This window comes from Salvelinus fontinalis, chromosome 23, assembly GCF_029448725.1.
Source record: "Salvelinus fontinalis isolate EN_2023a chromosome 23, ASM2944872v1, whole genome shotgun sequence".
Lineage (NCBI taxonomy): Eukaryota > Metazoa > Chordata > Actinopteri > Salmoniformes > Salmonidae > Salvelinus > Salvelinus fontinalis.
The window spans coordinates 26509330-26534837 of record NC_074687.1 but is presented as its reverse complement, the minus strand read 5'-3'; the positions used below and the strand labels follow the sequence as shown (position 1 = coordinate 26534837).

Here is a 25508-nt window from a genome sequence, read left to right as displayed (position 1 = left end):
TGTATTAGACCTGGATCAGAGTGTATTAGACCTGGATCAGAGTGTATTAGACCTGGATCAGAGTGTATTAGACCTGGATCAGAGTGTATTAGACCTGGATCAGAGTGTATTAGACCTGGATCAGAGTGTATTAGACCTGGATCAGAATGTATTTGACCTGGATCAGAATGCATTACACCTGGATCAGAGTGTATTAGACCTGGATCAGAGTGTATTATACCTGGATCAGAGTGTATTAGACCTGGATCAGAGTGTATTAGACCTGGATCAGAACAAGTTAGACCTGGATCAGAGTGTATTAGACCTGGATCAGAACAAGTTAGACCTGGATCAGAGTGTATTAGACCTGGATCAGAGTGTATTAGACCTGGATCAGAGTGTATTAGACCTGGATCAGAGTGTATTAGACCTGGATCAGAGTGTATTAGACCTGGATCAGAGTGTATTAGACCTGGATCAGAATGTATTAGACCTGGATCAGAGTGTATTAGACCTGGATCAGAATGTATTAGACCTGGATCAGAGTGTATTAGACCTGGATCAGAGTGTATTAGACCTGGATCAGAGTGTATTAGACCTGGATCAGAGTGTATTAGACCTGGATCAGAGTGTATTAGACCTGCATCAGAGTGTTTTAGACCTGGATCAGAGTGTATTAGACCTGGATCAGAGTGTATTAGACCTGGATCAGAGTGTATTAGACCTGGATCAGAGTGTATTATACCTGGATCAGAGTGTATTATACCTAGATCAGAGTGTATTATAAATGTAATACATTTTTAATTCAGGCTGTTAAAAAAGTCAAGGGCTCTGAATACTTTCCAACGGCCCTGTATGTATCCCATTTCCTCCATAATTACTCACGTGGTGAAGGCGTCGTTCTGCTTGGCTCCCAGGTAGTAGGAGTAGAGATTGAACATTCCAAACATGAAGGCCACAAAAACCATGATGAAGATCACCAGGAACTTGAAGATATCTTTCACCGTGCGTCCCAGAGATATCTGCAGGGGCCCGAAACTCTCATTAGCTGGGAGGATGTAGGCGATGCGAGAGAAGCTCAGTACCACAGCGATGGAATACAGACCCTCTGAGATGATCTGGGGGTCCGAGGGAACCCAGTTATTACGGGCTAGAGAGAGAGAGAGAGAGAGAGAGAGAGAGAGAGAGAGAGACAGAGAGAGAGAGAGAGACAGAGAGAGAGAGAGAGACAGAGAGAGAGAGAGAGAGAGACAGAGAGAGAGAGAGAGAGAGAGAGAGAGACAGAGAGAGAGAGAGAGAGAGAGAGAGAGACAGAGAGAGAGAGAGAGAGACAGAGAGAGAGAGAGAGACAGAGAGAGAGACAGAGAGACAGAGAGAGAGACAGAGAGAGAGAGAGAGAGAGAGAGAGAGAGATACAGAGAGAGAGAGATACAGAGAGAGAGACAGAGAGACAGAGAGAGAGAGAGAGAGAGAGAGAGAGAGAGAGAGAGAGAGAGAGAGAGAGAGAGAGAGAGAGATACAGAGAGAGAGAGAGAGAGAGAGAGATACAGAGAGAGAGAGAGAGAGAGAGAGAGAGAGAGAGATACAGAGAGAGAGAGAGAGAGAGATACAGAGAGAGAGAGAGAGAGGGAGAGAGAGAGAGAGACAGAGAGAGAGAGAGAGAGAGAGAGACAGAGAGAGAGAGAGAGAGAGAGAGAGAGAGAGAGAGAGAGAGAGAGAGACAGAGAGACAGAGAGACAGAGAGATTGCTGTATCATTCGGGACTTTTTCCATGGAGATGAGAAGTGTGGCTCAATCGCATGTTCAGGTAGACTGATCCCGTTGCCATCAGTTTGATGTGTCTTGTCTACATCCCATCACAGTGAAGGGATGGAGGTTCCCACACTGCTGTACTGAAATAGCCCTGTAGCAGAGCGGGATCACAGAGGTCAAAGACAGAACACTGACAATCACAGAGGGGCCATAATGCTGTAATCACTCTAACATATGTGACACCAGGAAATAGTTATTTAATATACAGTTGAAGTCGGAAGTTAACATACACTAAGGTTGGAGTCATTAAAACTAGTTTTTTAACCATTCCACAAATGTCTTGTTAACAAACTATAATTTCGGCAAGTCGGTTAGGACATCTACTTTGTGCATGACAAGTCATTTTTCCAACAATTGTTTACAGACAGATTATTTCACTTATAATTCACTGTATCATAATTCCAGTGGGTCAGAAGTTTACAGACACCAAGTTGACTGTGCCTTTAAACAGCCTGGAAAATTCCAGAAAATGTAATGGCTTTAGAAGCTTCTGATAGGCTAATTGACATCATCTGAGTCAATTGGAGGTGTACCTTCAAACTCAGTGCCTCTTTGCTTGACATCATGGGAATATCAAAAGAAATCAGCCAAGACCTCAGAAAAAAATTGTAGACCTCCACAAGTCTGGTTCATCCTTGGGAGCAATTTTCAAAATCCTGAAAATACCACGTTCATCTGTACAAACAATAGTACACAAGTATAAACACCATGGGACCACGCAGCCGTCATACCGCTTGTCACGCCCTGACCTTAGTTGTCTATGTGTAGTTGCATGTCAGCACTCGTTGTAATTAGCTTCACGTTCATTTTGTTATTTGTTTAGTGTTCTTCAATTATGAAAGAATGTATTCACATCACGCTGCGCCTTGGTCTCCTCACTACAACAAACGTGACAGAATAACCCACCAAAAACGGACCAAGCAGCGTGGTAAGAGGGAGCAGGAGAGAGTTGGACATGGGAAGAAATCCTGGACGGCATGGGACCCTGGGCACAGACAGGAGAATATCGCCGTCCTAAAGAGGAGCTGGAGGCAGCGAAGGCGGAGCGGCGACGCTACGAGGAGTTGGCTCAACGAGGCGTGCATGAGAGGCAGCCCCATAATTTTTTTGGGGGGGCGGCACACGGGGAGTGTGGCAGAGTCAGGTTGGAGACCTGAGCCAACTCCCCGTGCTTACTGTGGCGAGCATGTGACTGGTCAGGCCCCGTGCTATGGTGTCCCCAGTGCGCACTCATAGCCCGGTGCGCTATATTCCAGCGCCTCGCATCCACCGGGCTAGAGTGGGCATCCAGCCAGGATGGATGGTGCCAGCTCAGCGCATCTGGTCTCCAGTGCGTCTCCTCGGCCCGGGTTATCCTCCGCCAGCTCTACGCACTGTGTCTCCAGTGCGTCTGCACAGCCCAGTGCGTCCTGTGCCTGTGCCCCGCACGTGCCGGGCCAAAGTCACCATCCAGCCAGGACGGGTTGTGCAGGCTCTTAGCTCGAGACCTCCAGTGCGCCTCCACGGCCCAGTGTATCCATTGCCTCGGCCAAGGACAAGGCCTTCTGTATGTCTCCCCAGCCTGGTGAGGCCTGTGCCTCGGCCAATAACTAACCCTCCTGTATGTCTCCCCAGCCTGGTGAGTCCTGTGCCTGCTCCTAGAGCCAGGCCTCCTGTTTGTCTCTCCACTCCAGTGATGATCCATGGCAAGAAGCCTCCAGTGATGATCCATGGCAAGAAGCCTCCAGGGATGATCCATGGCACGAAGCCTCCAGGGATGATCCATGGCACGAAGCCTCCAGTGATGATCCATGGCACGAAGCCTCCAGTGATGATCCAGGGCAAGAAGCCTCCAGGGGTGAGACAGGGCACGAAGCCTCCAACGAGGGACCCCAGTCCGGAGCCTCCAGCGACGTTCTCCAGTCCGGAGCCTCCAGAGACGTTCTCCAGTCCGGAGCCTCCAGAGACGTTCTCCAGTCCGGAGCCTCCAGAGACGTTCTCCAGTCCGGAGCCTCCAGAGACGTTCTCCAGTCCGGAGCCTCCAGAGTCGCCCTCCAGTCCGGAGCCTCCAGAGTCGCCCTCCAGTCCGGCGCCTCCAGAGTCGTTTCCAGTCTGGCGCCTCCAGAGTCGTTTCCAGTCTGGCGCCTCCAGAGTCGATCTCCAGTCCGGAGCCTCCGGCGACGATCCCCAGTCCAGAGCCCCAGTCCGGAGCCTCCGGCGACGATCCCCAGTCCGGAGCCTCCGGCGACGATCCCCAGTCCGGAGCCTCCGGCGACGATCCCCAGTCCGGAGCCTCCGGCGACGATCCCCAGTCCGGAGCCTCCGGCGACGATCCCCAGTCCGGGGCCTCCGGCGACGATCCCCAGTCCGGGGCCTCCGGCGACGATCCCCAGTCCGGGGCCTCCGGCGACGATCCCCAGTCCGGGGCCTCCGGCGACGATCCCCAGTCCGGGGCCTCCGGCGACGATCCCCAGTCCGGGGCCTCCGGCGACGATCCCCAGTCCGGGGCCTCCGGCGACGATCCCCAGTCCGGGGCCTCCGGCGACGATCCCCAGGCCGGGGCTTCTGGCTACGATCCCCAGTCCGGAGCCTCCGGTGACGGTCCCCAGCCCGGGGTCTCCAGCGATGAGCCAGGGTTCAGCTCTACAAAGGCGGAGGGACCAGTGTAAAGATGGGGGGCGGCGTCCAGAACCAGAGCCGCCACCGAGGGTAGATGCCCACCCGGACCCTCCCCTATAAGTTCAGGTTTGCAGTCGGGAGTCTGCACCTTTATGGGGGGGGTACTGTCATGCCCTGACCTTAGTTGTCTATGTGTAGTTGCATGTCAGCACTCGTTGTAATTAGCTTCACGTTCATTTTGTTAGTTTGTTTAGTGTTCTTCAATTATTAAAGAAGAACGTATTCACATCACACTGCACCTTGGTCTCCTCACTACAACGAACGTGACACCACTCAGGAAGGAGACGTGTTCTGTCGCCTAGAGATGAACGTACTTTGGTGCGAACGGTGTAAATCAATCCCAGAACAACAGCAAAGGACCTTGTGAAGATTCTGGAGGAAACTGGTACAAAAGTATCTATATCCACAGTAAAACGAGTCCTATATCAAGCTAACCTGAAAGGCCACTCAGCAAGGAAGAAGCCACTGCTCCAAAACCGCCATAAAAAAGCCAGACTACGGTTTGCAAATGCACATGGGGTCAAAGATGGTACTTTTTGGAGAAATGTCCTCTGGTCTGATGAAATAAAAATAGAACTGTTTGGCCATAATGACTATCGTTATGTTTGGAGGAAAAAGGGGGAGGCTTGCAAGCCGAAGAACACCATCCCAACCGTGAAGCACGGGGGTGGCAGCATCATGTTGTGTGGGTGCTTTGCTGCAGGAGGGACTGGTGCAACTTCACAAAATAGATGGCTTCATGAGGCAGGAAAATTATGCGGATATATTGAAGCAACATCTCAAGACATCAGTCAGGATGTTAGGCTTGGTCGCAAATGGTTTTTCCAAATGGACAATGACCGCAAGCACACTTCCAAAGTTGTGGCAAAATGTGATGAAAGTAATAATGATTTATTCCAGTTTTTCTCTCTCTACATTTCACATTCTTACAATAAAGTGGTGATCCAAACTGACCTAAGAGGGAATTGTTACTAGGATTAAATGTCAGGAATTGTGAAAAACTGCGTTAAAATGTATTTGGCTAAGGTGTATGTAAACTTCCGACTTCAACTGTACACACTATGTCTACTTGGATGGGGCAAACGGAGCATGGGCAGCAGCGTGTAGCATTTTCCTTTTCATTGGTCATGAAGTGACCGATAACTCCAGCACCTGATATGTTCTGCAGCTTTTGTCTGGGAAAAGGTGCCTTTTTAATTTATTCTACTGTCATGAATAACATTCACTGTGATATGTTTTAGCCTGGGTGCCGGTTTTGTTCGGTTTGGCTTGACAATGAGCAATGGAGTTGGCAAGAGCACAATTTGATCAGGGACCAGGCTAGCTGGCAACAAACGGATCAGGGATCAGGCTAGCTGGCAACAAACGGATCAGGGATCAGGCTAGCTGGCAACAAATGGATCAGGGACCAGGCTAGCCGGCAACAAACGGATCAGGGATCAGGCTAGCTGGCAACAAATGGATCAGGGACCAGGCTAGCCGGCAACAAACGGATCAGGGATCAGGCTAGCTGGCAATAAAGATCAGGGAACAGGCTAGCTGGCAACAAAGATCAGGGAACAGGCTAGCTAGCAACAAACAGATCAGGGATCAGGCGAGATGGCAACAAACAGATCAGGGATCAGGCTAGCTGGCAACAAACAGATCAGGGATCAGGCTAGCTGGCAACAAACAGATCAGGGACCAGGCTAGCTGGCAACAACCAGATCAGGGACCAGGCTAGCTGGCAATTAACAGATCAGGGATCCTGGGACCATCTCTGGGACTAGGGGCCAGCTGGAGAACAATGTCTCTAGGGCCAGCTGGAGAACTCTGTCTCTGGGACCAGCTGGAGAACTCTGTCTCTGGGACCAGCTGGACTACTCTGTCTCTGGGACCAGCTGGACTACTCTGTCTCTGGGACCAGCTGGACTACTCTGTCTCTGGGACCAGCTGGACTACTCTGTCTCTGGGACCAGCTGGAGTACTCTGTCTCTGGGACCAGCTGGACTACTCTGTCTCTGGGACCAGCTGGACTACTCTGTCTCTGGGACCAGCTGGACTACTCTGTCTCTGGGACCAGCTGGAGTACTCTGTCTCTGGGACCAGCTGGAGAACTCTGTCTCTGGGACCAGGGTAATGTTGGACATGTTTCTGTCTGCACTCACCCAGTCTGTAGTACTCTATCTCTGGGACCAGGGTAATGTTGGACAGGTTGGTATAGTGCTTGTTGACGTAGCTCTGTGCTGCATACGCATGCCAGAACGCCATAAATCTAGTGATGAAGGATGTCACGAAAAGGCTCAGCATTCCAAAGTCTAGAAGATTCCATGTCTCTGAAAGATATTCCCGAGCCCCCTGGGACCAGATCTCCTTACACTCAGCCCAGACCATTCCTGGAAGAAGAGAGAGAAAACAACCACATGTTACAAAGACACATCTGCCTCCTAAATGGCACCCTATGTATAGTACACTACTTTGGACTAGGACCCATAGAGCTCTAAATGGCACCCTATGTATAGTACACTACTTTGGACCAGGGCCCAATGAGCTCTAAATGGCACCCTATGTATAGTGCACTACTTTGGACCAGGGCTCCTTGAGCTCTAAATGGCACACTATGTATAGTGCACTACTTTGGACCAGGGCTCCTTGAGCTCTAAATGGCACCCTATGTATAGTGCACTACTTTGGACTAGGGCCCATTGAGCTCTAAATGGCACCCTATGTATAGTGCACTACTTTGGACCAGGACCCATAGAGCTCTAAATGGCACCCTATGTATAGTGCACTACTTTGGACTAGGACCCATAGAGCTCTAAATGGCACACTATGTATAGTGCACTACTTTGGACTAGGACCCAATGAGCTCTAAATGGCACCCTATGTATAGTGCACTACTTTGGACTAGGGCCCATTGAGCTCTAAATGGCACCCTATGTATAGTGCACTACTTTGGACCAGGGCCCAATGAGCTCTCCCTCTCCCTCAGGGATCTGGTCAAAATGAATGCATTATGTATGGGATAGGCCACCATGTGGGAGGAAGATATTGACTTTAATGTTTCCTCTAATACGAACAGACTCATGTGGTGCCAGTATAAACGACCAGACTCATGTGGTGCCAGTATATACGAACAGACTCATGTGGTGCCAGTATATAAGAACAGACTCATGTGGTGCCAGTATATAAGAACAGACTCATGTGGTGCCAGTATGTGGTGTCAGTATATAAGAACAGACTCATGTGGTGCCAGTATATAAGAACAGACTCATGTGGTGCCAGTATATAAGAATAGACTCATGTGGTGCCAGTATATAAGAACAGACTCATGTGGTGCCAGTATATAAGAATAGACTCATGTGGTGCCAGTATATAAGAATAGACTCATGTGGTGCCAGTATATAAGAACAGACTCATGTGGTGCCAGCATCTAAGAGCAGACTCATGTGGTGCCAGTATATAAGATCAGACTCATGTGGTGACAGTATATACGAACAGACTCATGTGGTGCCAGTATATAAGAACAGACTCATGTGGTGCCAGTATGTGGTGTCAGTATATAAGAACAGACTCATGTGGTGCCAGTATATACGACCAGACTCATGTGGTGCCAGTATATACGAACAGACTCATGTGGTGCCAGTATATAAGAACAGACTCATGTGGTGCCAGTATATAAGAACAGACTCATGTGGTGCCAGTATATAAGAATAGACTCATGTGGTGCCAGTATATAAGAACAGACTCATGTGGTGCCAGCATCTAAGAACAGACTCATGTGGTGCCAGTATATAAGATCAGACTCATGTGGTGACAGTATATACGAACAGACTCATGTGGTGCCAGTATATAAGAACAGACTCATGTGGTGCCAGTATATAAGAACAGACTCATGTGGTGCCAGTATATAAGAACAGACTCATGTGGTGCCAGTATATAAGAACAGACTCATGTGGTGCCAGTATATAAGAACAGACTCATGTGGTGCCAGTATATAAGAACAGACTCATGTGGTGCCAGTATATAAGAACAGACTCATGTGGTGCCAGTATATAAGAACAGACTAATGTGGTGCCAGTATATAAGAACAGACTCATGTGGTGCCAGCATCTAAGAACAGACTAATGTGGTGCCAGTATATAAGAACAGACTAATGTGGTGCCAGTATATGTATCCCACATTTGGCATATTATATTCACTCTGCTATTGCCATCATAAAACGTAAGACACTCAAGATTAACAGCATGAGTTGGAATGAGCTGAGAGAAGAAGAGAGAACAGCAGCATGGGTTGGAATGAGCTGGAGAGAAGAAGAGAGAACAGCAGCATGGGATGGAATGAGCTGGAGAGAAGAAGAGAGAACAGCAGCATGGGTTGGAATGAGCTGGAGAGAAGAAGAACTGACAGCAGCATGGATTGGAATGAGCTGGAGAGAAGAAGAGAGAACAGCAGTATAGATTGGAATGAGCTGGAGAGAAGAAGAGAGAACAGCAGCACGAGTTGGAATGAGCTGGAGAGAAGCAGAGATGACAGCAGCATGGGTTGGAATGAGCTGGAGAGAAGAAGAGAGAACAGCAGCATGGGATGGAATGAGCTGGAGAGAAGAAGAGAGAACAGCAGTATAGATTGGAATGAGCTGGAGAGAAGAAGAGAGAACAGCAGTATGGATTGGAATGAGCTGGAGAGAAGAAGAGAGAACAGCAGCATGAGTTGGAATGAGCTGGAGAGAAGAATAGATGACAGCAGCATGAGTTGGAATGAGCTGGAGAGAAGAAGAGAGAACAGCAGCATGGGATGGAATGAGCTGGAGAGAAGAAGAACTGACAGCAGCATGGGTTGGAATGAGCTGGAGAGAAGAAGAGAGAACAGCAGCACGAGTTGGAATGAGCTGGAGAGAAGAATAGATGACAGCAGCATGTGTTGGAATGAGCTGGAGAGAAGAAGAGAGAACAGCAGCATGGGATGGAATGAGCTGGAGAGAAGAAGAGAGAACAGCAGCATGGGTTGGAATGAGCTGGAGAGAAGAAGAACTGACAGCAGCATGGATTGGAATGAGCTGGAGAGAAGAAGAGAGAACAGCAGTATAGATTGGAATGAGCTGGAGAGAAGAAGAGAGAACAGCAGCATGAATTGGAATGAGCTGGAGAGAAGAAGAGATGACAGCAGCATGGGTTGGAATGAGCTGGAGAGAAGAAGAGATGACAGCAGCATGGGTTGGAATGAGCTGGAGAGAAGAAGAGAGAACAGCAGCATGGATTGGAATGAGCTGGAGAGAAGAAGAGAGAACAGCAGCATGGGTTGGAATGAGCTGGAGAGAAGAATAGATGACAGCAGCATGGGTTGGAATGAGCTGGAGAGAAGAAGAGAGAACAGCAGCATGGGTTGGAATGAGCTGGAAAGAAGAAGAGAGAACAGCAGCATGAATTGGAATGAGCTGGAGAGAAGAAGAGATGACAGCAGCATGGGTTGGAATGAGCTGGAGAGAAGAAGAGATGACAGCAGCATGGGATGGAATGAGCTGGAGAGAAGAATAGATGACAGCAGCATGGGTTGGAATGAGCTGGAGAGAAGAAGAGATGACAGCAGCATGGATTGGAATGAGCTGGAGAGAAGAAGAGAGAACAGCAGTATGGATTGGAATGAGCTGGAGAGAAGAAGAGATGACAGCAGCATGAGTTGGAATGAGCTGGAGAGAAGAATAGATGACAGCAGCATGGGTTGGAATGAGCTGGAGAGAAGAAGAGAGAACAGCAGCATGGGTTGGAATGAGCTGGAGAGAAGAAGAACTGACAGCAGCATGGATTGGAATGAGCTGGAGAGAAGAAGAGATGACAGCAGTATGGATTGGAATGAGCTGGAGAGAAGAAGAGATGACAGAAGCACTGGCCTACAGTACAGCTACCTGAGGTGTGTTGGGCATAACTTAGCAATCATATATTAGAGAGACTTGACTATCAAATCAGTGCTTTACATTCAATTAAACGTGTCCCCTTTCCCAGATCCCATCGACACAGACATAGTTGATTTCTTCCAGGATGTGTAGCATACATTTGGTATCAATCCACATTCTAGTATAACCCCACATCAAATGTAATGTCATTGCTTGTCTGCCGTTTAATGTAACAGAGACATGGCTTTAAGTTAAATTTAAAGTTAAGTCTTTGCCAAGAACCTATCCATGGAGACATAGTGTATATGTTAAATAACTATTTCCTGGTGTCACATATGTTAGAGTGATTACAGCATTATGGCCCCTATGTGGTTGTCAGTGTTCTGTCTTTGACCTCTGTGATCCCGCTCTGCTATTTCAGTACAGCATTATGGCCCCTATGTGGTTGTCAGTGTTCTGTCTTTGACCTCTGTGATCCCGCTCTGCTATTTCAGTACAACATTATGGCCCCTATGTGGTTGTCAGTGTTCTGTCTTTGACCTCTGTGATCCCGCTCTGCTATTTCAGTACAACATTATGGCCCCTATGTGGTTGTCAGTGTTCTGTCTTTGACCTCTGTGATCCCGCTCTGCTATTTCAGTACAGCATTATGGCCCCTATGTGGTTGTCAGTGTTCTGTCTTTGACCTCTGTGATCCCGCTCTGCTATTTCAGTACAACATTATGGCCCCTATGTGGTTGTCAGTGTTCTGTCTTTGACCTCTGTGATCCCGCTCTGCTATTTCAGTACAGCATTATGGCCCCTATGTGGTTGTCAGTGTTCTGTCTTTGACCTCTGTGATCCCGCTCTGCTATTTCAGTACAGCATTATGGCCCCTATGTGGTTGTCAGTGTTCTGTCTTTGACCTCTGTGATCCCGCTCTGCTATTTCAGTACAGCATTATGGCCCCTATGTGGTTGTCAGTGTTCTGTCTTTGACCTCTGTGATCCCGCTCTGCTATTTCAGTACAGCATTATGGCCCCTATGTGGTTGTCAGTGTTCTGTCTTTGACCTCTGTGATCCCGCTCTGCTATTTCAGTACAGCATTATGGCCCCTATGTGGTTGTCAGTGTTCTGTCTTTGACCTCTGTGATCCCGCTCTGCTATTTCAGTACAGCATTATGGCCCCTATGTGGTTGTCAGTGTTCTGTCTTTGACCTCTGTGATCCCGCTCTGCTATTTCAGTACAGCATTATGGCCCCTATGTGGTTGTCAGTGTTCTGTCTTTGACCTCTGTGATCCCGCTCTGCTATTTCAGTACAGCATTATGGCCCCTATGTGATTGTCAGTGTTCTGTCTTTGACCTCTGTGATCCCGCTCTGCTACAGGGCTATTTCAGTACAGCAGTGTGGGAACCTCCATCCTTTCACATAATGGGATGTAGACAAGACACATCAAACTGATGACAGGAAACAGGCAGGTTAGTATAGACTGATGACAGGAAACAGGCAGGTTAGTATAGACTGATGACAGAGAACAGGCAGGTTAGTATAGACTGATGACAGAGAACAGGCAGGTTAGTATAGACTGATGACAGGCTACAGGCAGGTTAGTATAGACTGATGACAGAGAACAGGCAGGTTAGTATAGACTGATGACAGAGAACAGGCAGGTTAGTATAGACTGATAACAGGCAGGTTAGTATAGACTGATGACAGAGAACAGGCAGGTTAGTATAGACTGATGACAGAGAACAGGCAGGTTAGTATAGACTGATGACAGGCAGGTTAGTATAGACTGATGACAGAGAACAGGCAGGTTAGTATAGACTGATGACAGAGAACAGGCAGGTTAGTATAGACTGATGACAGAGAACAGGCAGGTTAGTATAGACTGATGACAGGCTACAGGCAGGTTAGTATAGACTGATGACAGAGAACAGGCAGGTTAGTATAGACTGATGACAGAGAACAGGCAGGTTAGTATAGACTGATAACAGGCAGGTTAGTATAGACTGATGACAGAGAACAGGCAGGTTAGTATAGACTGATAACAGGCAGGTTAGTATAGACTGATGACAGAGAACAGGCAGGTTAGTATAGACTGATAACAGGCAGGTTAGTATAGACTGATAACAGGCAGGTTAGTACAGACTGATGACAGAGAACAGGCAGGTTAGTATAGACTGATAACAGGCAGGTTAGTATAGACTGATGACAGAGAACAGGCAGGTTAGTATAGACTGATAACAGGCAGGTTAGTATAGACTGATAATAGGCAGGTTAGTACAGACTGATGACAGAGAACAGGCAGGTTAGTATAGACTGATGACAGAGAACAGGCAGGTTAGTATAGACTGATAACAGGCAGGTTAGTACAGACTGATAACAGGCAGGTTAGTATAGACTGATGACAGAGAACAGGCAGGTTAGTATAGACTGATGACAGAGAACAGGCAGGTTAGTATAGACTGATGACAGAGAAAAGGCAGGTTAGTATAGACTGATGACAGAGAACAGGCAGGTTAGTATAGACTGATGACAGAGAACAGGCAGGTTAGTATAGACTGATGACAGAGAACAGGCAGGTTAGTATAGACTGATGACAGGCTACAGGCAGGTTAGTATAGACTGATGACAATATAGAGCCCTGAAATTCTATAGAGTCCCTGGTTTCTTTTTTATTATTCCCCTCTAATCATGAACTGATTTAGACCTGGGACAAAAGGTGAGTGCAATTAATGATCAGGTAAAAGAGAAAACCATCAGTACTCTGAACCTAGTACAGTAAGAGTTTAACAGGAAACCATCAGTAGTGGGGACCTGGTAGGGTAAGAGTTTAACAGGAAACCATCAGTAGTGGGGACCTGGTAGGGTAAGAGTTTAACAGGAAACCATCAGTACTCTGGACCTGGTAGGGTAAGAGTTTAACAGGAAACCATCAGTACTCCAGACCTGGTAGGGTAAGAGTTTAACAGGAAACCATCAGTACTCTAGACCTGGTAGGGTAAGAGTTTAACAGGAAACCATCAGTACTCTAGACCTGGTAGGGTAAGAGTTTAACAGGAAACCATCAGTAGTGGGGACCTGGTAGGGTAAGAGTTTAACAGGAAACCATCAGTAGTGGGGACCTGGTAGGGTAAGAGTTTAACAGGAAACCATCAGTACTCTAGACCTGGTAGGGTAAGAGTTTAACAGGAAACCATCAGTACTCCAGACCTGGTAGGGTAAGAGTTTAACAGGAAACCATCAGTACTCCAGACCTGGTAGGGTAAGAGTTTAACAGGAAACCATCAGTAGTGGGGACCTGGTAGGGTAAGAGATTAACAGGAAACCATCAGTACTCAAGACCTGGTAGGGTAAGAGTTTAACAGGAAACCATCAGTAGTGGGGACCTGGTAGGGTGAGAGTTTAACAGGAAACCATCAGTACTCTAGACCTGGTAGGGTAAGAGTTTAACAGGAAACCATCAGTACTCTAGACCTGGTAGGGTAAGGGTTTAACAGGAAACCAGCAGTACTCTAGACCTGGTAGGGTAAGAGTTTAACAGGAAACCATCAGTAGTGGGGACCTGGTAGGGTAAGAGATTAACAGGAAACCATCAGTACTCAAGACCTGGTAGGGTAAGAGTTTAACAGGAAACCATCAGTAGTGGGGACCTGGTAGGGTAAGAGTTTAACAGGAAACCATCAGTAGTGGGGACCTGGTAGGGTGAGAGTTTAACAGGAAACCATCAGTACTCTAGACCTGGTAGGGTAAGAGTTTAACAGGAAACCATCAGTACTCTAGACCTGGTAGGGTAAGAGTTTAACAGGAAACAATCAGTAGTGGGGACCTGGTAGGGTAAGAGTTTAACAGGAAACAATCAGTAGTGGGGACCTGGTAGGGTAAGAGTTTAACAGGAAACCATCAGTAGTGGGGACCTGGTAGGGTAAGAGTTTAACAGGAAAACATCAGTACTCTGGACCTGGTAGGGTAAGAGTTTAACAGGAAACCATCAGTAGTGGGGACCTGGTAGGGTAAGAGTTTAACAGGAAAACATCAGTACTCTAGACCTGGTAGGGTAAGAGTTTAACAGGAAACAATCAGTACTCCGGACCTGGTAGGGTAAGAGTTTAACAGGAAACAATCAGTAGTGGGGACCTGGTAGGGTAAGAGTTTAACAGGAAACCATCAGTAGTGGGGACCTGGTAGGGTAAGAGTTTAACAGGAAAACATCAGTACTCTGGACCTGGTAGGGTAAGAGTTTAACAGGAAACCATCGGTAGTGGGGACCTGGTAGGGTAAGAGTTTAACAGGAAACCATCAGTACTCCAGACCTGGTAGGGTAAGGGTTTAACAGGAAACCAGCAGTACTCTAGACCTGGTAGGGTAAGAGTTTAACAGGAAACAATCAGTAGTGGGGACCTGGTAGGGTAAGAGTTTAACAGGAAACAATCAGTAGTGGGGACCTGGTAGGGTAAGAGTTTAACAGGAAACCATCAGTAGTGGGGACCTGGTAGGGTAAGAGTTTAACAGGAAACCATCAGTACTCTGGACCTGGTAGGGTAAGAGTTTAACAGGAAACCATCAGTAGTGGGGACCTGGTAGGGTAAGAGTTTAACAGGAAACCATCAGTACTCTGGACCTGGTAGGGTAAGAGTTTAACAGGAAACCATCAGTACTCCAGACCTGGTAGGGTAAGAGATTAACAGGAAACCATCAGTACTCTGGACCTGGTAGGGTAAGAGTTTAACAGGAAACCATCAGTAGTGGGGACCTGGTAGGGTAAGAGTTTAACAGGAAACCATCAGTAGTGGGGACCTGGTAGGGTAAGAGTTTAACAGGAAACCATCAGTAGTGGGGACCTGGTAGGGTAAGAGTTTAACAGGAAACCATCAGTAGTGGGGACCTGGTAGGGTACGAGTTTAACAGGAAACCATCAGTAGTGGGGACCTGGTAGGGTAAGAGTTTAACAGGAAACCATCAGTACTCCAGACCTAGTACATTAAGAGTTTAACAGGAAACCATCAGTACTCTGGACCTGGTAGGGTAAGAGTTTAACAGGAAACCATCAGTACTCTGGACCTGGTAGGGTAAGAGTTTAAAAGGAAACCATCAGTACTCTAGACCTGGTAGGGTAAGAGTTTAACAGGAAACCAGCAGCACTCTGGACCTGGTAGGGTAAGAGTTTAACAGGAAACCATCAGTACTCTAGACCTGGTAGGGTAAGAGTTTAACAGGAAACCATCAGTAGTGGGGACCTGGTAGGGTAAGAGTTTAACAGGAAACCATCAGTACTCCGGACCTGGTAGGGTAAGAGTTTAACAGGAAACAATCAGTAGTGGGGACCTGGTAGGGTAAGAGTTTAACAGGAAACCATCAGTAGTGGGGACCTGGTAGGGTAAGAGTTTAACAGGAAAACATCAGTACTCTGGACCTGGTAGGGTAAGAGTTTAACAGGAAACCATCGGTAGTGGGGACCTGGTAGGGTAAGAGTTTAACAGGAAACCATCAGTACTCCAGACCTGGTAGGGTAAGGGTTTAACAGGAAACCAGCAGTACTCTAGACCTGGTAGGGTAAGAGTTTAACAGGAAACAATCAGTAGTGGGGACCTGGTAGGGTAAGAGTTTAACAGGAAACAATCAGTAGTGGGGACCTGGTAGGGTAAGAGTTTAACAGGAAACCATCAGTAGTGGGGACCTGGTAGGGTAAGAGTTTAACAGGAAACCATCAGTACTCTGGACCTGGTAGGGTAAGAGTTTAACAGGAAACAATCAGTAGTGGGGACCTGGTAGGGTAAGAGTTTAACAGGAAACAATCAGTAGTGGGGACCTGGTAGGGTAAGAGTTTAACAGGAAACCATCAGTAGTGGGGACCTGGTAGGGTAAGAGTTTAACAGGAAACCATCAGTACTCTGGACCTGGTAGGGTAAGAGTTTAACAGGAAACCATCAGTACTCCAGACCTGGTAGGGTAAGAGATTAACAGGAAACCATCAGTACTCTGGACCTGGTAGGGTAAGAGTTTAACAGGAAACCATCAGTAGTGGGGACCTGGTAGGGTAAGAGTTTAACAGGAAACCATCAGTAGTGGGGACCTGGTAGGGTAAGAGTTTAACAGGAAACCATCAGTAGTGGGGACCTGGTAGGGTAAGAGTTTAACAGGAAACCATCAGTAGTGGGGACCTGGTAGGGTACGAGTTTAACAGGAAACCATCAGTAGTGGGGACCTGGTAGGGTAAGAGTTTAACAGGAAACCATCAGTACTCCAGACCTAGTACATTAAGAGTTTAACAGGAAACCATCAGTACTCTAGACCTGGTAGGGTAAGAGTTTAACAGGAAACCAGCAGCACTCTGGACCTGGTAGGGTAAGAGTTTAACAGGAAACCATCAGTACTCTAGACCTGGTAGGGTAAGAGTTTAACAGGAAACCATCAGTAGTGGGGACCTGGTAGGGTACGAGTTTAACAGGAAACCATCAGTACTCTAGACCTGGTAGGGTAAGAGTTTAACAGGAAACCATCAGTACTCTAGACCTGGTAGGGTAAGAGTTTAACAGGAAACCATCAGTACTCTAGACCTGGTAGGGTAAGAGTTTAACAGGAAACCATCAGTACTCTAGACCTGGTAGGGTAAGAGTTTAACAGGAAACCATCAGTACTCTAGACCTTGTAGGGTAAGAGTTTAACAGGAAACCATCAGTAGTGGGGACCTGGTAGGGTAAGGGTTTAACAGGAAACCAGCAGTACTCTAGACCTGGTAGGGTAAGAGTTTAACAGGAAACCATCAGTAGTGGGGACCTGGTAGGGTAAGAGTTTAACAGGAAACCATCAGTAGTGGGGACCTGGTAGGGTAAGAGTTTAACAGGAAACCATCAGTAGTGGGGACCTGGTAGGGTAAGAGTTTAACAGGAAACCATCTGTACTCTAGACCTGGTAGGGTAAGAGTTTAACAGGAAACCATCAGTAGTGGGGACCTGGTAGGGTAAGGGTTTAACAGGAAACCAGCAGTACTCTAGACCTGGTAGGGTAAGAGTTTAACAGGAAACCATCAGTAGTGGGGACCTGGTAGGGTAAGAGTTTAACAGGAAACCATCAGTAGTGGGGACCTGGTAGGGTGAGAGTTTAACAGGAAACCATCAGTACTCTAGACCTGGTAGGGTAAGAGTTTAACAGGAAACCATCAGTACTCTAGACCTGGTAGGGTAAGAGTTTAACAGGAAACCATCAGTACTCTAGACCTGGTAGGGTAAGAGTTTAACAGGAAACCATCAGTACTCTAGACCTGGTAGGGTAAGGGTTTAACAGGAAACCATCAGTACTCTAGACCTGGTAGGGTAAGAGTTTAACAGGAAACCATCAGTACTCTAGACCTGGTAGGGTAAGAGTTTAACAGGAAACCATCAGTACTCTAGACCTGGTAGGGTAAGGGTTTAACAGGAAACCAGCAGTACTCTAGACCTGGTAGGGTAAGAGTTTAAAAGGAAACCATCAGTACTCTAGACCTGGTAGGGTAAGAGTTTAACAGGAAACCAGCAGCACTCTGGACCTGGTAGGGTAAGGGTTTAACAGGAAACCATCAGTAGTGGGGACCTGGTAGGGTAAGAGTTTAAAAGGAAACCAGCAGTACTCTGGACATGGTAGGGTAAGAGTTTAACAGGAAACCATCAGTAGTGGGGACCTGGTAGGGTAAGAGTTTAACAGGAAACCATCAGTACTCCAGACCTGGTAGGGTAAGAGTTTAACAGGAAACCATCAGTAGTGGGGACCTGGTAGGGTAAGAGTTTAACAGGAAACCAGCAGTACTCTGGACCTGGTAGGGTAAGAGTTTAACAGGAAACCATCAGTAGTGGGGACCTGGTAGGGTAAGAGTTTAACAGGAAACCAGCAGTACTCCGGACCTGGTAGGGTAAGAGTTTAACAGGAAATAATCAGTAGTGGGGACCTGGTAGGGTAAGAGTTTAACAGGAAACCATCAGTACTCTAGACCTGGTAGGGTAAGAGTTTAACAGGAAACCATCAGTACTCTAGACCTGGTAGGGTAAGAGTTTAACAGGAAACCATCAGTACTCTAGACCTGGTAGGGTAAGAGTTTAACAGGAAACCATCAGTACTCTAGACCTGGTAGGGTAAGAGTTTAACAGGAAACCATCAGTACTCTAGACCTGGTAGGGTAAGAGTTTAACAGGAAACCATCAGTACTCTAGACCTGGTAGGGTAAGAGATTAACAGGAAACCATCAGTACTCTAGACCTGGTAGGGTAAGAGTTTAACAGGAAACCATCAGTAGTGGGGACCTGGTAGGGTAAGGGTTTAACAGGAAACCAGCAGTACTCTAGACCTGGTAGGGTAAGAGTTTAACAGGAAACCATCAGTACTCTAGACCTGGTAGGGTAAGAGTTTAACAGGAAACCATCAGTAGTGGGGACCTGGTAGGGTAAGAGTTTAACAGGAAACCATCAGTACTCCAGACCTGGTAGGGTAAGAGTTTAACAGGAAACCATCAGTACTCTAGACCTGGTAGGGTAAGAGTTTAACAGGAAACCATCAGTAGTGGGGACCTGGTAGGGTAAGGGTTTAACAGGAAACCATCAGTACTCCAGACCTGGTAGGGTAAGAGTTTAACAGGAAACCATCAGTACTCTAGACCTGGTAGGGTAAGAGTTTAACAGGAAACCAGCAGTACTCTAGACCTGGTAGGGTAAGAGATTAACAGGAAACCATCAGTACTCTAGACCTGGTAGGGTAAGAGTTTAACAGGAAACCATCAGTAGTGGGGACCTGGTAGGGTAAGAGTTTAACAGGAAACCATCAGTACTCTAGACCTGGTAGGGTAAGAGTTTAACAGGAAACCATCAGTAGTGGGGACCTGGTAGGGTAAGAGTTTAACAGGAAACCATCAGTACTCTAGACCTGGTAGGGTAAGAGTTTAACAGGAAACCATCAGTACTCTAGACCTGGTAGGGTAAGAGTTTAACAGGAAACCAGCAGTACTCTAGACCTGGTAGGGTAAGAGTTTAACAGGAAACCATCAGTACTCTAGACCTGGTAGGGTAAGAGTTTAACAGGAAACCATCAGTAGTGGGGACCTGGTAGGGTAAGAGTTTAACAGGAAACCATCAGTAGTGGGGACCTGGTAGGGTAAGAGTTTAACAGGAAACCATCAGTAGTGGGGACCTGGTAGGGTAAGAGTTTAACAGGAAACCATCAGTACTCCAGACCTGGTAGGGTAAGAGTTTAACAGGAAACCATCAGTAGTGGGGACCTAGTAGGGTAAGAGTTTAACAGGAAACCATCAGTAGTGGGGACCTGGTAGGGTAAGAGTTTAACAGGAAACCATCAGTAGTGGGGACCTGGTAGGGTAAGAGTTTAACAGGAAACCATCAGTAGTGGGGACCTGGTAGGGTAAGAGTTTAACAGGAAACCATCAGTACTCTGGACCTGGTAGGGTAAGAGTTTAACAGGAAACCATCAGTACTCCAGACCTGGTAGGGTAAGAGTTTAACAGGAAACCATCAGTAGTGGGGACCTGGTAGGGTGAGAGTTTAACAGGAAACCATCAGTACTCTAGACCTGGTAGGGTAAGAGTTTAACAGGAAACCAGCAGTACTCTGGACCTGGTAGGGTAAGAGTTTAACAGGAAACCATCAGTAGTGGGGACCTGGTAGGGTAAGAGTTTAACAGGAAACCAGCAGTACTCCGGACCTGGTAGGGTAAGAGTTTAACAGGAAACAATCAGTAGTGGGGACCTGGTAGGGTAAGAGTTTAACAGGAAACCATCAGTACTCTAGACCTGGTAGGGTAAGAGTTTAACAGGAAACCATCAGTACTCTAGACCTGGTAGGGTAAGAGTTTAACAGGAAACCATCAGTACTCTAGACCTGGTAGGGTAAGAGTTTAACAGGAAACCATCAGTACTCTAGATCTGGTAGGGTAAGAGTTTAACAGGAAAACATCAGTACTCTAGACCTGGTAGGGTAAGAGTTTAACAGGAAACCATCAGTACTCTAGACCTGGTAGGGTAAGAGATTAACAGGAAACCATCAGTACTCTAGACCTGGTAGGGTAAGAGTTTAACAGGAAACCATCAGTAGTGGGGACCTGGTAGGGTAAGAGTTTAACAGGAAACCATCAGTACTCTAGACCTGGTAGGGTAAGAGTTTAACAGGAAACCATCAGTAGTGGGGACCTGGTAGGGTAAGAGTTTAACAGGAAACCATCAGTACTCTAGACCTGGTAGGGTAAGAGTTTAACAGGAAACCATCAGTACTCTAGACCTGGTAGGGTAAGAGTTTAACAGGAAACCAGCAGTACTCTAGACCTGGTAGGGTAAGAGTTTAACAGGAAACCATCAGTACTCTAGACCTGGTAGGGTAAGAGTTTAACAGGAAACCATCAGTAGTGGGGACCTGGTAGGGTAAGAGTTTAACAGGAAACCATCAGTAGTGGGGACCTGGTAGGGTAAGAGTTTAACAGGAAACCATCAGTAGTGGGGACCTGGTAGGGTAAGAGTTTAACAGGAAACCATCAGTACTCCAGACCTGGTAGGGTAAGAGTTTAACAGGAAACCATCAGTAGTGGGGACCTAGTAGGGTAAGAGTTTAACAGGAAACCATCAGTAGTGGGGACCTGGTAGGGTAAGAGTTTAACAGGAAACCATCAGTAGTGGGGACCTGGTAGGGTAAGAGTTTAACAGGAAACCATCAGTAGTGGGGACCTGGTAGGGTAAGAGTTTAACAGGAAACCATCAGTACTCTGGACCTGGTAGGGTAAGAGTTTAACAGGAAACCATCAGTACTCCAGACCTGGTAGGGTAAGAGTTTAACAGGAAACCATCAGTAGTGGGGACCTGGTAGGGTGAGAGTTTAACAGGAAACCATCAGTACTCTAGACCTGGTAGGGTAAGAGTTTAACAGGAAACCAGCAGTACTCTGGACCTGGTAGGGTAAGAGTTTAACAGGAAACCATCAGTAGTGGGGACCTGGTAGGGTAAGAGTTTAACAGGAAACCAGCAGTACTCCGGACCTGGTAGGGTAAGAGTTTAACAGGAAACAATCAGTAGTGGGGACCTGGTAGGGTAAGAGTTTAACAGGAAACCATCAGTACTCTAGACCTGGTAGGGTAAGAGTTTAACAGGAAACCATCAGTACTCTAGACCTGGTAGGGTAAGAGTTTAACAGGAAACCATCAGTACTCTAGACCTGGTAGGGTAAGAGTTTAACAGGAAACCATCAGTACTCTAGACCTGGTAGGGTAAGAGTTTAACAGGAAACCATCAGTACTCTAGACCTGGTAGGGTAAGAGTTTAACAGGAAACCATCAGTACTCTAGACCTTGTAGGGTAAGAGTTTAACAGGAAACCATCAGTACTCTAGACCTGGTAGGGTAAGAGATTAACAGGAAACCATCAGTACTCCAGACCTGGTAGGGTAAGAGTTTAACAGGAAACCATCAGTACTCTGGACCTTGTAGGGTAAGAGTTTAACAGGAAACCATCAGTAGTGGGGACCTGGTAGGGTAAGAGTTTAACAGGAAACCATCAGTACTCCAGACCTGGTAGGGTAAGAGTTTAACAGGAAACCATCAGTAGTGGGGACCTGGTAGGGTAAGAGTTTAACAGGAAACCATCAGTACTCTAGACCTGGTAGGGTAAGAGTTTAACAGGAAACCATCAGTACTCTGGACCTGGTAGGGTAAGAGTTTAACAGGAAACCATCAGTAGTGGGGACCTGGTAGGGTAAGAGTTTAACAGGAAACCATCAGTACTCCAGACCTGGTAGGGTAAGAGTTTAACAGGAAACCATCAGTAGTGGGGACCTGGTAGGGTAAGAGTTTAACAGGAAACCATCAGTACTCCAGACCTGGTAGGGTAAGAGTTTAACAGGAAACCATCAGTAGTGGGGACCTGGTAGGGTAAGAGTTTAACAGGAAACCATCAGTAGTGGGGACCTGGTAGGGTAAGAGTTTAACAGAAAACCATCAGTAGTGGGGACCTGGTAGGGTAAGGGTTTAACAGGAAACCATCAGTACTCTAGACCTGGTAGGGTAAGAGTTTAACAGGAAACCATCAGTAGTGGGGACCTGGTAGGGTAAGAGTTTAACAGGAAACCATCAGTACTCCAGACCTGGTAGGGTAAGAGTTTAAAAGGAAACCATCAGTAGTGGGGACCTGGTAGGGTAAGAGTTTAACAGGAAACCATCAGTAGTGGGGACCTGGTAGGGTAAGAGTTTAACAGGAAACCATCAGTACTCTAGACCTGGTAGGGTAAGAGTTTAACAGGAAACCATCAGTACTCTAGACCTGGTAGGGGAAGAGATTAACAGGAAACCATCAGTACTCTAGACCTGGTAGGGTAAGAGTTTAACAGGAAACCATCAGTACTCTAGACCTGGTAGGGTAAGAGTTTAACAGGAAACCATCAGTAGTGGGGACCTGGTAGGGTAAGGGTTTAACAGGAAACCATCAGTACTCTAGACCTGGTAGGGTTAGAGATTAACAGGAAACCATCAGTACTCTAGACCTGGTAGGGTAAGAGTTTAACAGGAAACCATCAGTAGTGGGGACCTGGTAGGGTAAGAGTTTAACAGGAAACCATCAGTACTCTAGACCTGGTAGGGTAAGAGTTTAACAGGAAACCATCAGTAGTGGGGACCTGGTAGGGTAAGAGTTTAACAGGAAACCATCAGTACTCTAGACCTGGTAGGGTAAGAGTTTAACAGGAAACCATCAGTAGTGGGGACCTGGTAGGGTAAGAGTTTAACAGGAAACCATCAGTAGTGGGGACCTGGTAGGGTAAGAGTTTAACAGGAAACCATCAGTACTCTAGACCTGGTAGGGTAAGAGTTTAACAGGAAACCATCAGTACTCTAGACCTGGTAGGGTAAGAGTTTAACAGGAAACCATCAGTACTCTAGACCTGGTAGGGTAAGAGTTTAACAGGAAACCATCAGTAGTGGGGACCTGGTAGGGTAAGAGTTTAACAGGAAACCATCAGTAGTGGGGACCTGGTAGGGTAAGAGTTTAACAGGAAACCATCAGTAGTGGGGACCTGGTAGGGTAAGAGTTTAACAGGAAACCATCAGTACTCCAGACCTGGTAGGGTAAGAGTTTAACAGGAAACCATCAGTAGTGGGGACCTAGTAGGGTAAGAGTTTAACAGGAAACCATCAGTAGTGGGGACCTGGTAGGGTAAGAATTTAACAGGAAACCATCAGTAGTGGGGACCTGGTAGGGTAAGAGTTTAACAGGAAACCATCAGTAGTGGGGACCTGGTAGGGTAAGAGATTAACAGGAAACCATCAGTACTCTAGACCTGGTAGGGTAAGAGATTAACAGGAAACCAGCAGCACTCTGGACCTGGTAGGTTAAGAGTTTAACAGGAAACCATCAGTAGTGGGGACCTGGTAGGGTAAGAGATTAACAGGAAACCATCAGTACTCTAGACCTGGTAGGGTAAGAGTTTAACAGGAAACCATCAGTACTCCAGACCTGGTAGGGTAAGAGTTTAACAGGAAACCATCAGTACTCTAGACCTGGTAGGGTGAGAGTTTAACAGGAAACCATCAGTACTCTAGACCTGGTAGGGTAAGAGTTTAACAGGAAACCATCAGTAGTGGGGACCTGGTAGGGTAAGAGTTTAACAGGAAACCATCAGTAGTGGGGACCTGGTAGGGTAAGAGTTTAACAGGAAACCATCAGTAGTGGGGACCTGGTAGGGTAAGAGTTTAACAGGAAACCATCAGTAGTGGGGACCTGGTAGGGTAAGAGTTTAACAGGAAACCATCAGTACTCTAGACCTGGTAGGGTAAGAGTTTAACAGGAAACCATCAGTAGTGGGGACCTGGTAGGGTAAGAGTTTAACAGGAAACCATCAGTACTCTAGACCTGGTAGGGTAAGAGTTTAACAGGAAACCATCAGTAGTGGGGACCTGGTAGGGTAAGAGTTTAACAGGAAACCAGCAGCACTCTAGACCTGGTAGGGTAAGAGTTTAAAAGGAAACCATCAGTACTCTGGACCTGGTAGGGTAAGAGTTTAACAGGAAACCAGCAGTACTCTGGACCTGGTAGGGTAAGAGTTTAACAGGAAACCATCAGTACTCTGGACCTGGTAGGGTAAGAGTTTAACAGGAAACCAGCAGTACTCTGGACCTGGTAGGGTAAGAGTTTAAAAGGAAACCATCAGTACTCTAGACCTGGTAGGGTAAGAGTTTAACAGGAAACCAGCAGCACTCTGGACCTGGTAGGGTAAGAGTTTAACAGGAAACCATCAGTAGTGGGGACCTGGTAGGGTAAGAGTTTAACAGGAAACCATCAGTAGTGGGGACCTGGTAGGGTAAGAGTTTAACAGGAAACCATCAGTTGTGGGGACCTGGTAGGGTAAGAGTTTAACAGGAAACCATCAGTACTCTAGACCTGGTAGGGTAAGAGTTTAACAGGAAACCAGCAGTACTCTAGACCTGGTAAGTTAATAAAAAGCGTATACATATTATTAATCCATGCTACTAATTTAATTTGCAACAGTTGGGGAATGTACAGACCTACTTGTTGGCCTCTACGACCTAGGTACATGCCAATGATTTGTTTAGCATATAGTAACGTCGAATGAATAGAATGATTAGAATTAACAACTGGGTCACAACATGCGGGCCTGGAGGCCGGGTCATCTGATGCAGCACTCCATCACTCTCCTTCTAGGCAACACTCCATCCCTCTCCTTCTTGGTCAAAAAGCCCTTACACAGCCTGGAGGTGTGTTGGGTCATTGTCCTCTTGAAAAACAAATGATAGTCCCACTGAGCGCAAACCAGATGTGATGGCGTATCACTGCAGAATGCTGTGGGAGCCATGCTGGTTAAGTGTGCCTTGGATTCTAAATAAATCACTGACAGTGTCACCAGCAAAGCACCCCCACACCATCACACCTCCTCCTCCATGCTTCACGATGGGAACCACACCATCACACCTCCTCCTCCATGCTTCACGGTGGGAACCACACATGCAGAGATCATCTGTTCACCTACTCTGCATCTCACAAAGACATGGCGGTTGGAACCAAAAACCTCAAATTTGGACTCATCAGAACAAAGGACAGATTTCCACTGGTCTAATGTCCATTGCTCGTGTTTCTTGGCCCAAGCAAGTCTCTTCTTCTTATTGGTGTCCTTTAGTAGTGGTTTCTTCGCAGCAATTCAACTATGAAGGCCTGATTCACACAGTCTCCTCTGAAC

The 25508-nt window shown here is 46.9% G+C and overlaps 1 protein-coding gene across 1 annotated transcript in view; it reads right to left on the bottom strand.

The window, feature by feature from the left end:
• Window positions 1–860: 860 nt before the first annotated feature.
• The window catches only part of LOC129821072 (short transient receptor potential channel 6-like), a 39222-nt gene continuing 14574 nt past the window's right edge, over window positions 861–25508 (bottom strand). Inside the window, exons 5-6 of the mRNA XM_055878331.1 lie at window positions 6597–6824; window positions 861–1129 (exon numbers count right to left, since the gene is read on the bottom strand). Coding sequence (XP_055734306.1) covers window positions 861–1129; window positions 6597–6824 — 497 coding nt within the window. The remainder of the gene's footprint in view (window positions 1130–6596; window positions 6825–25508) is intronic.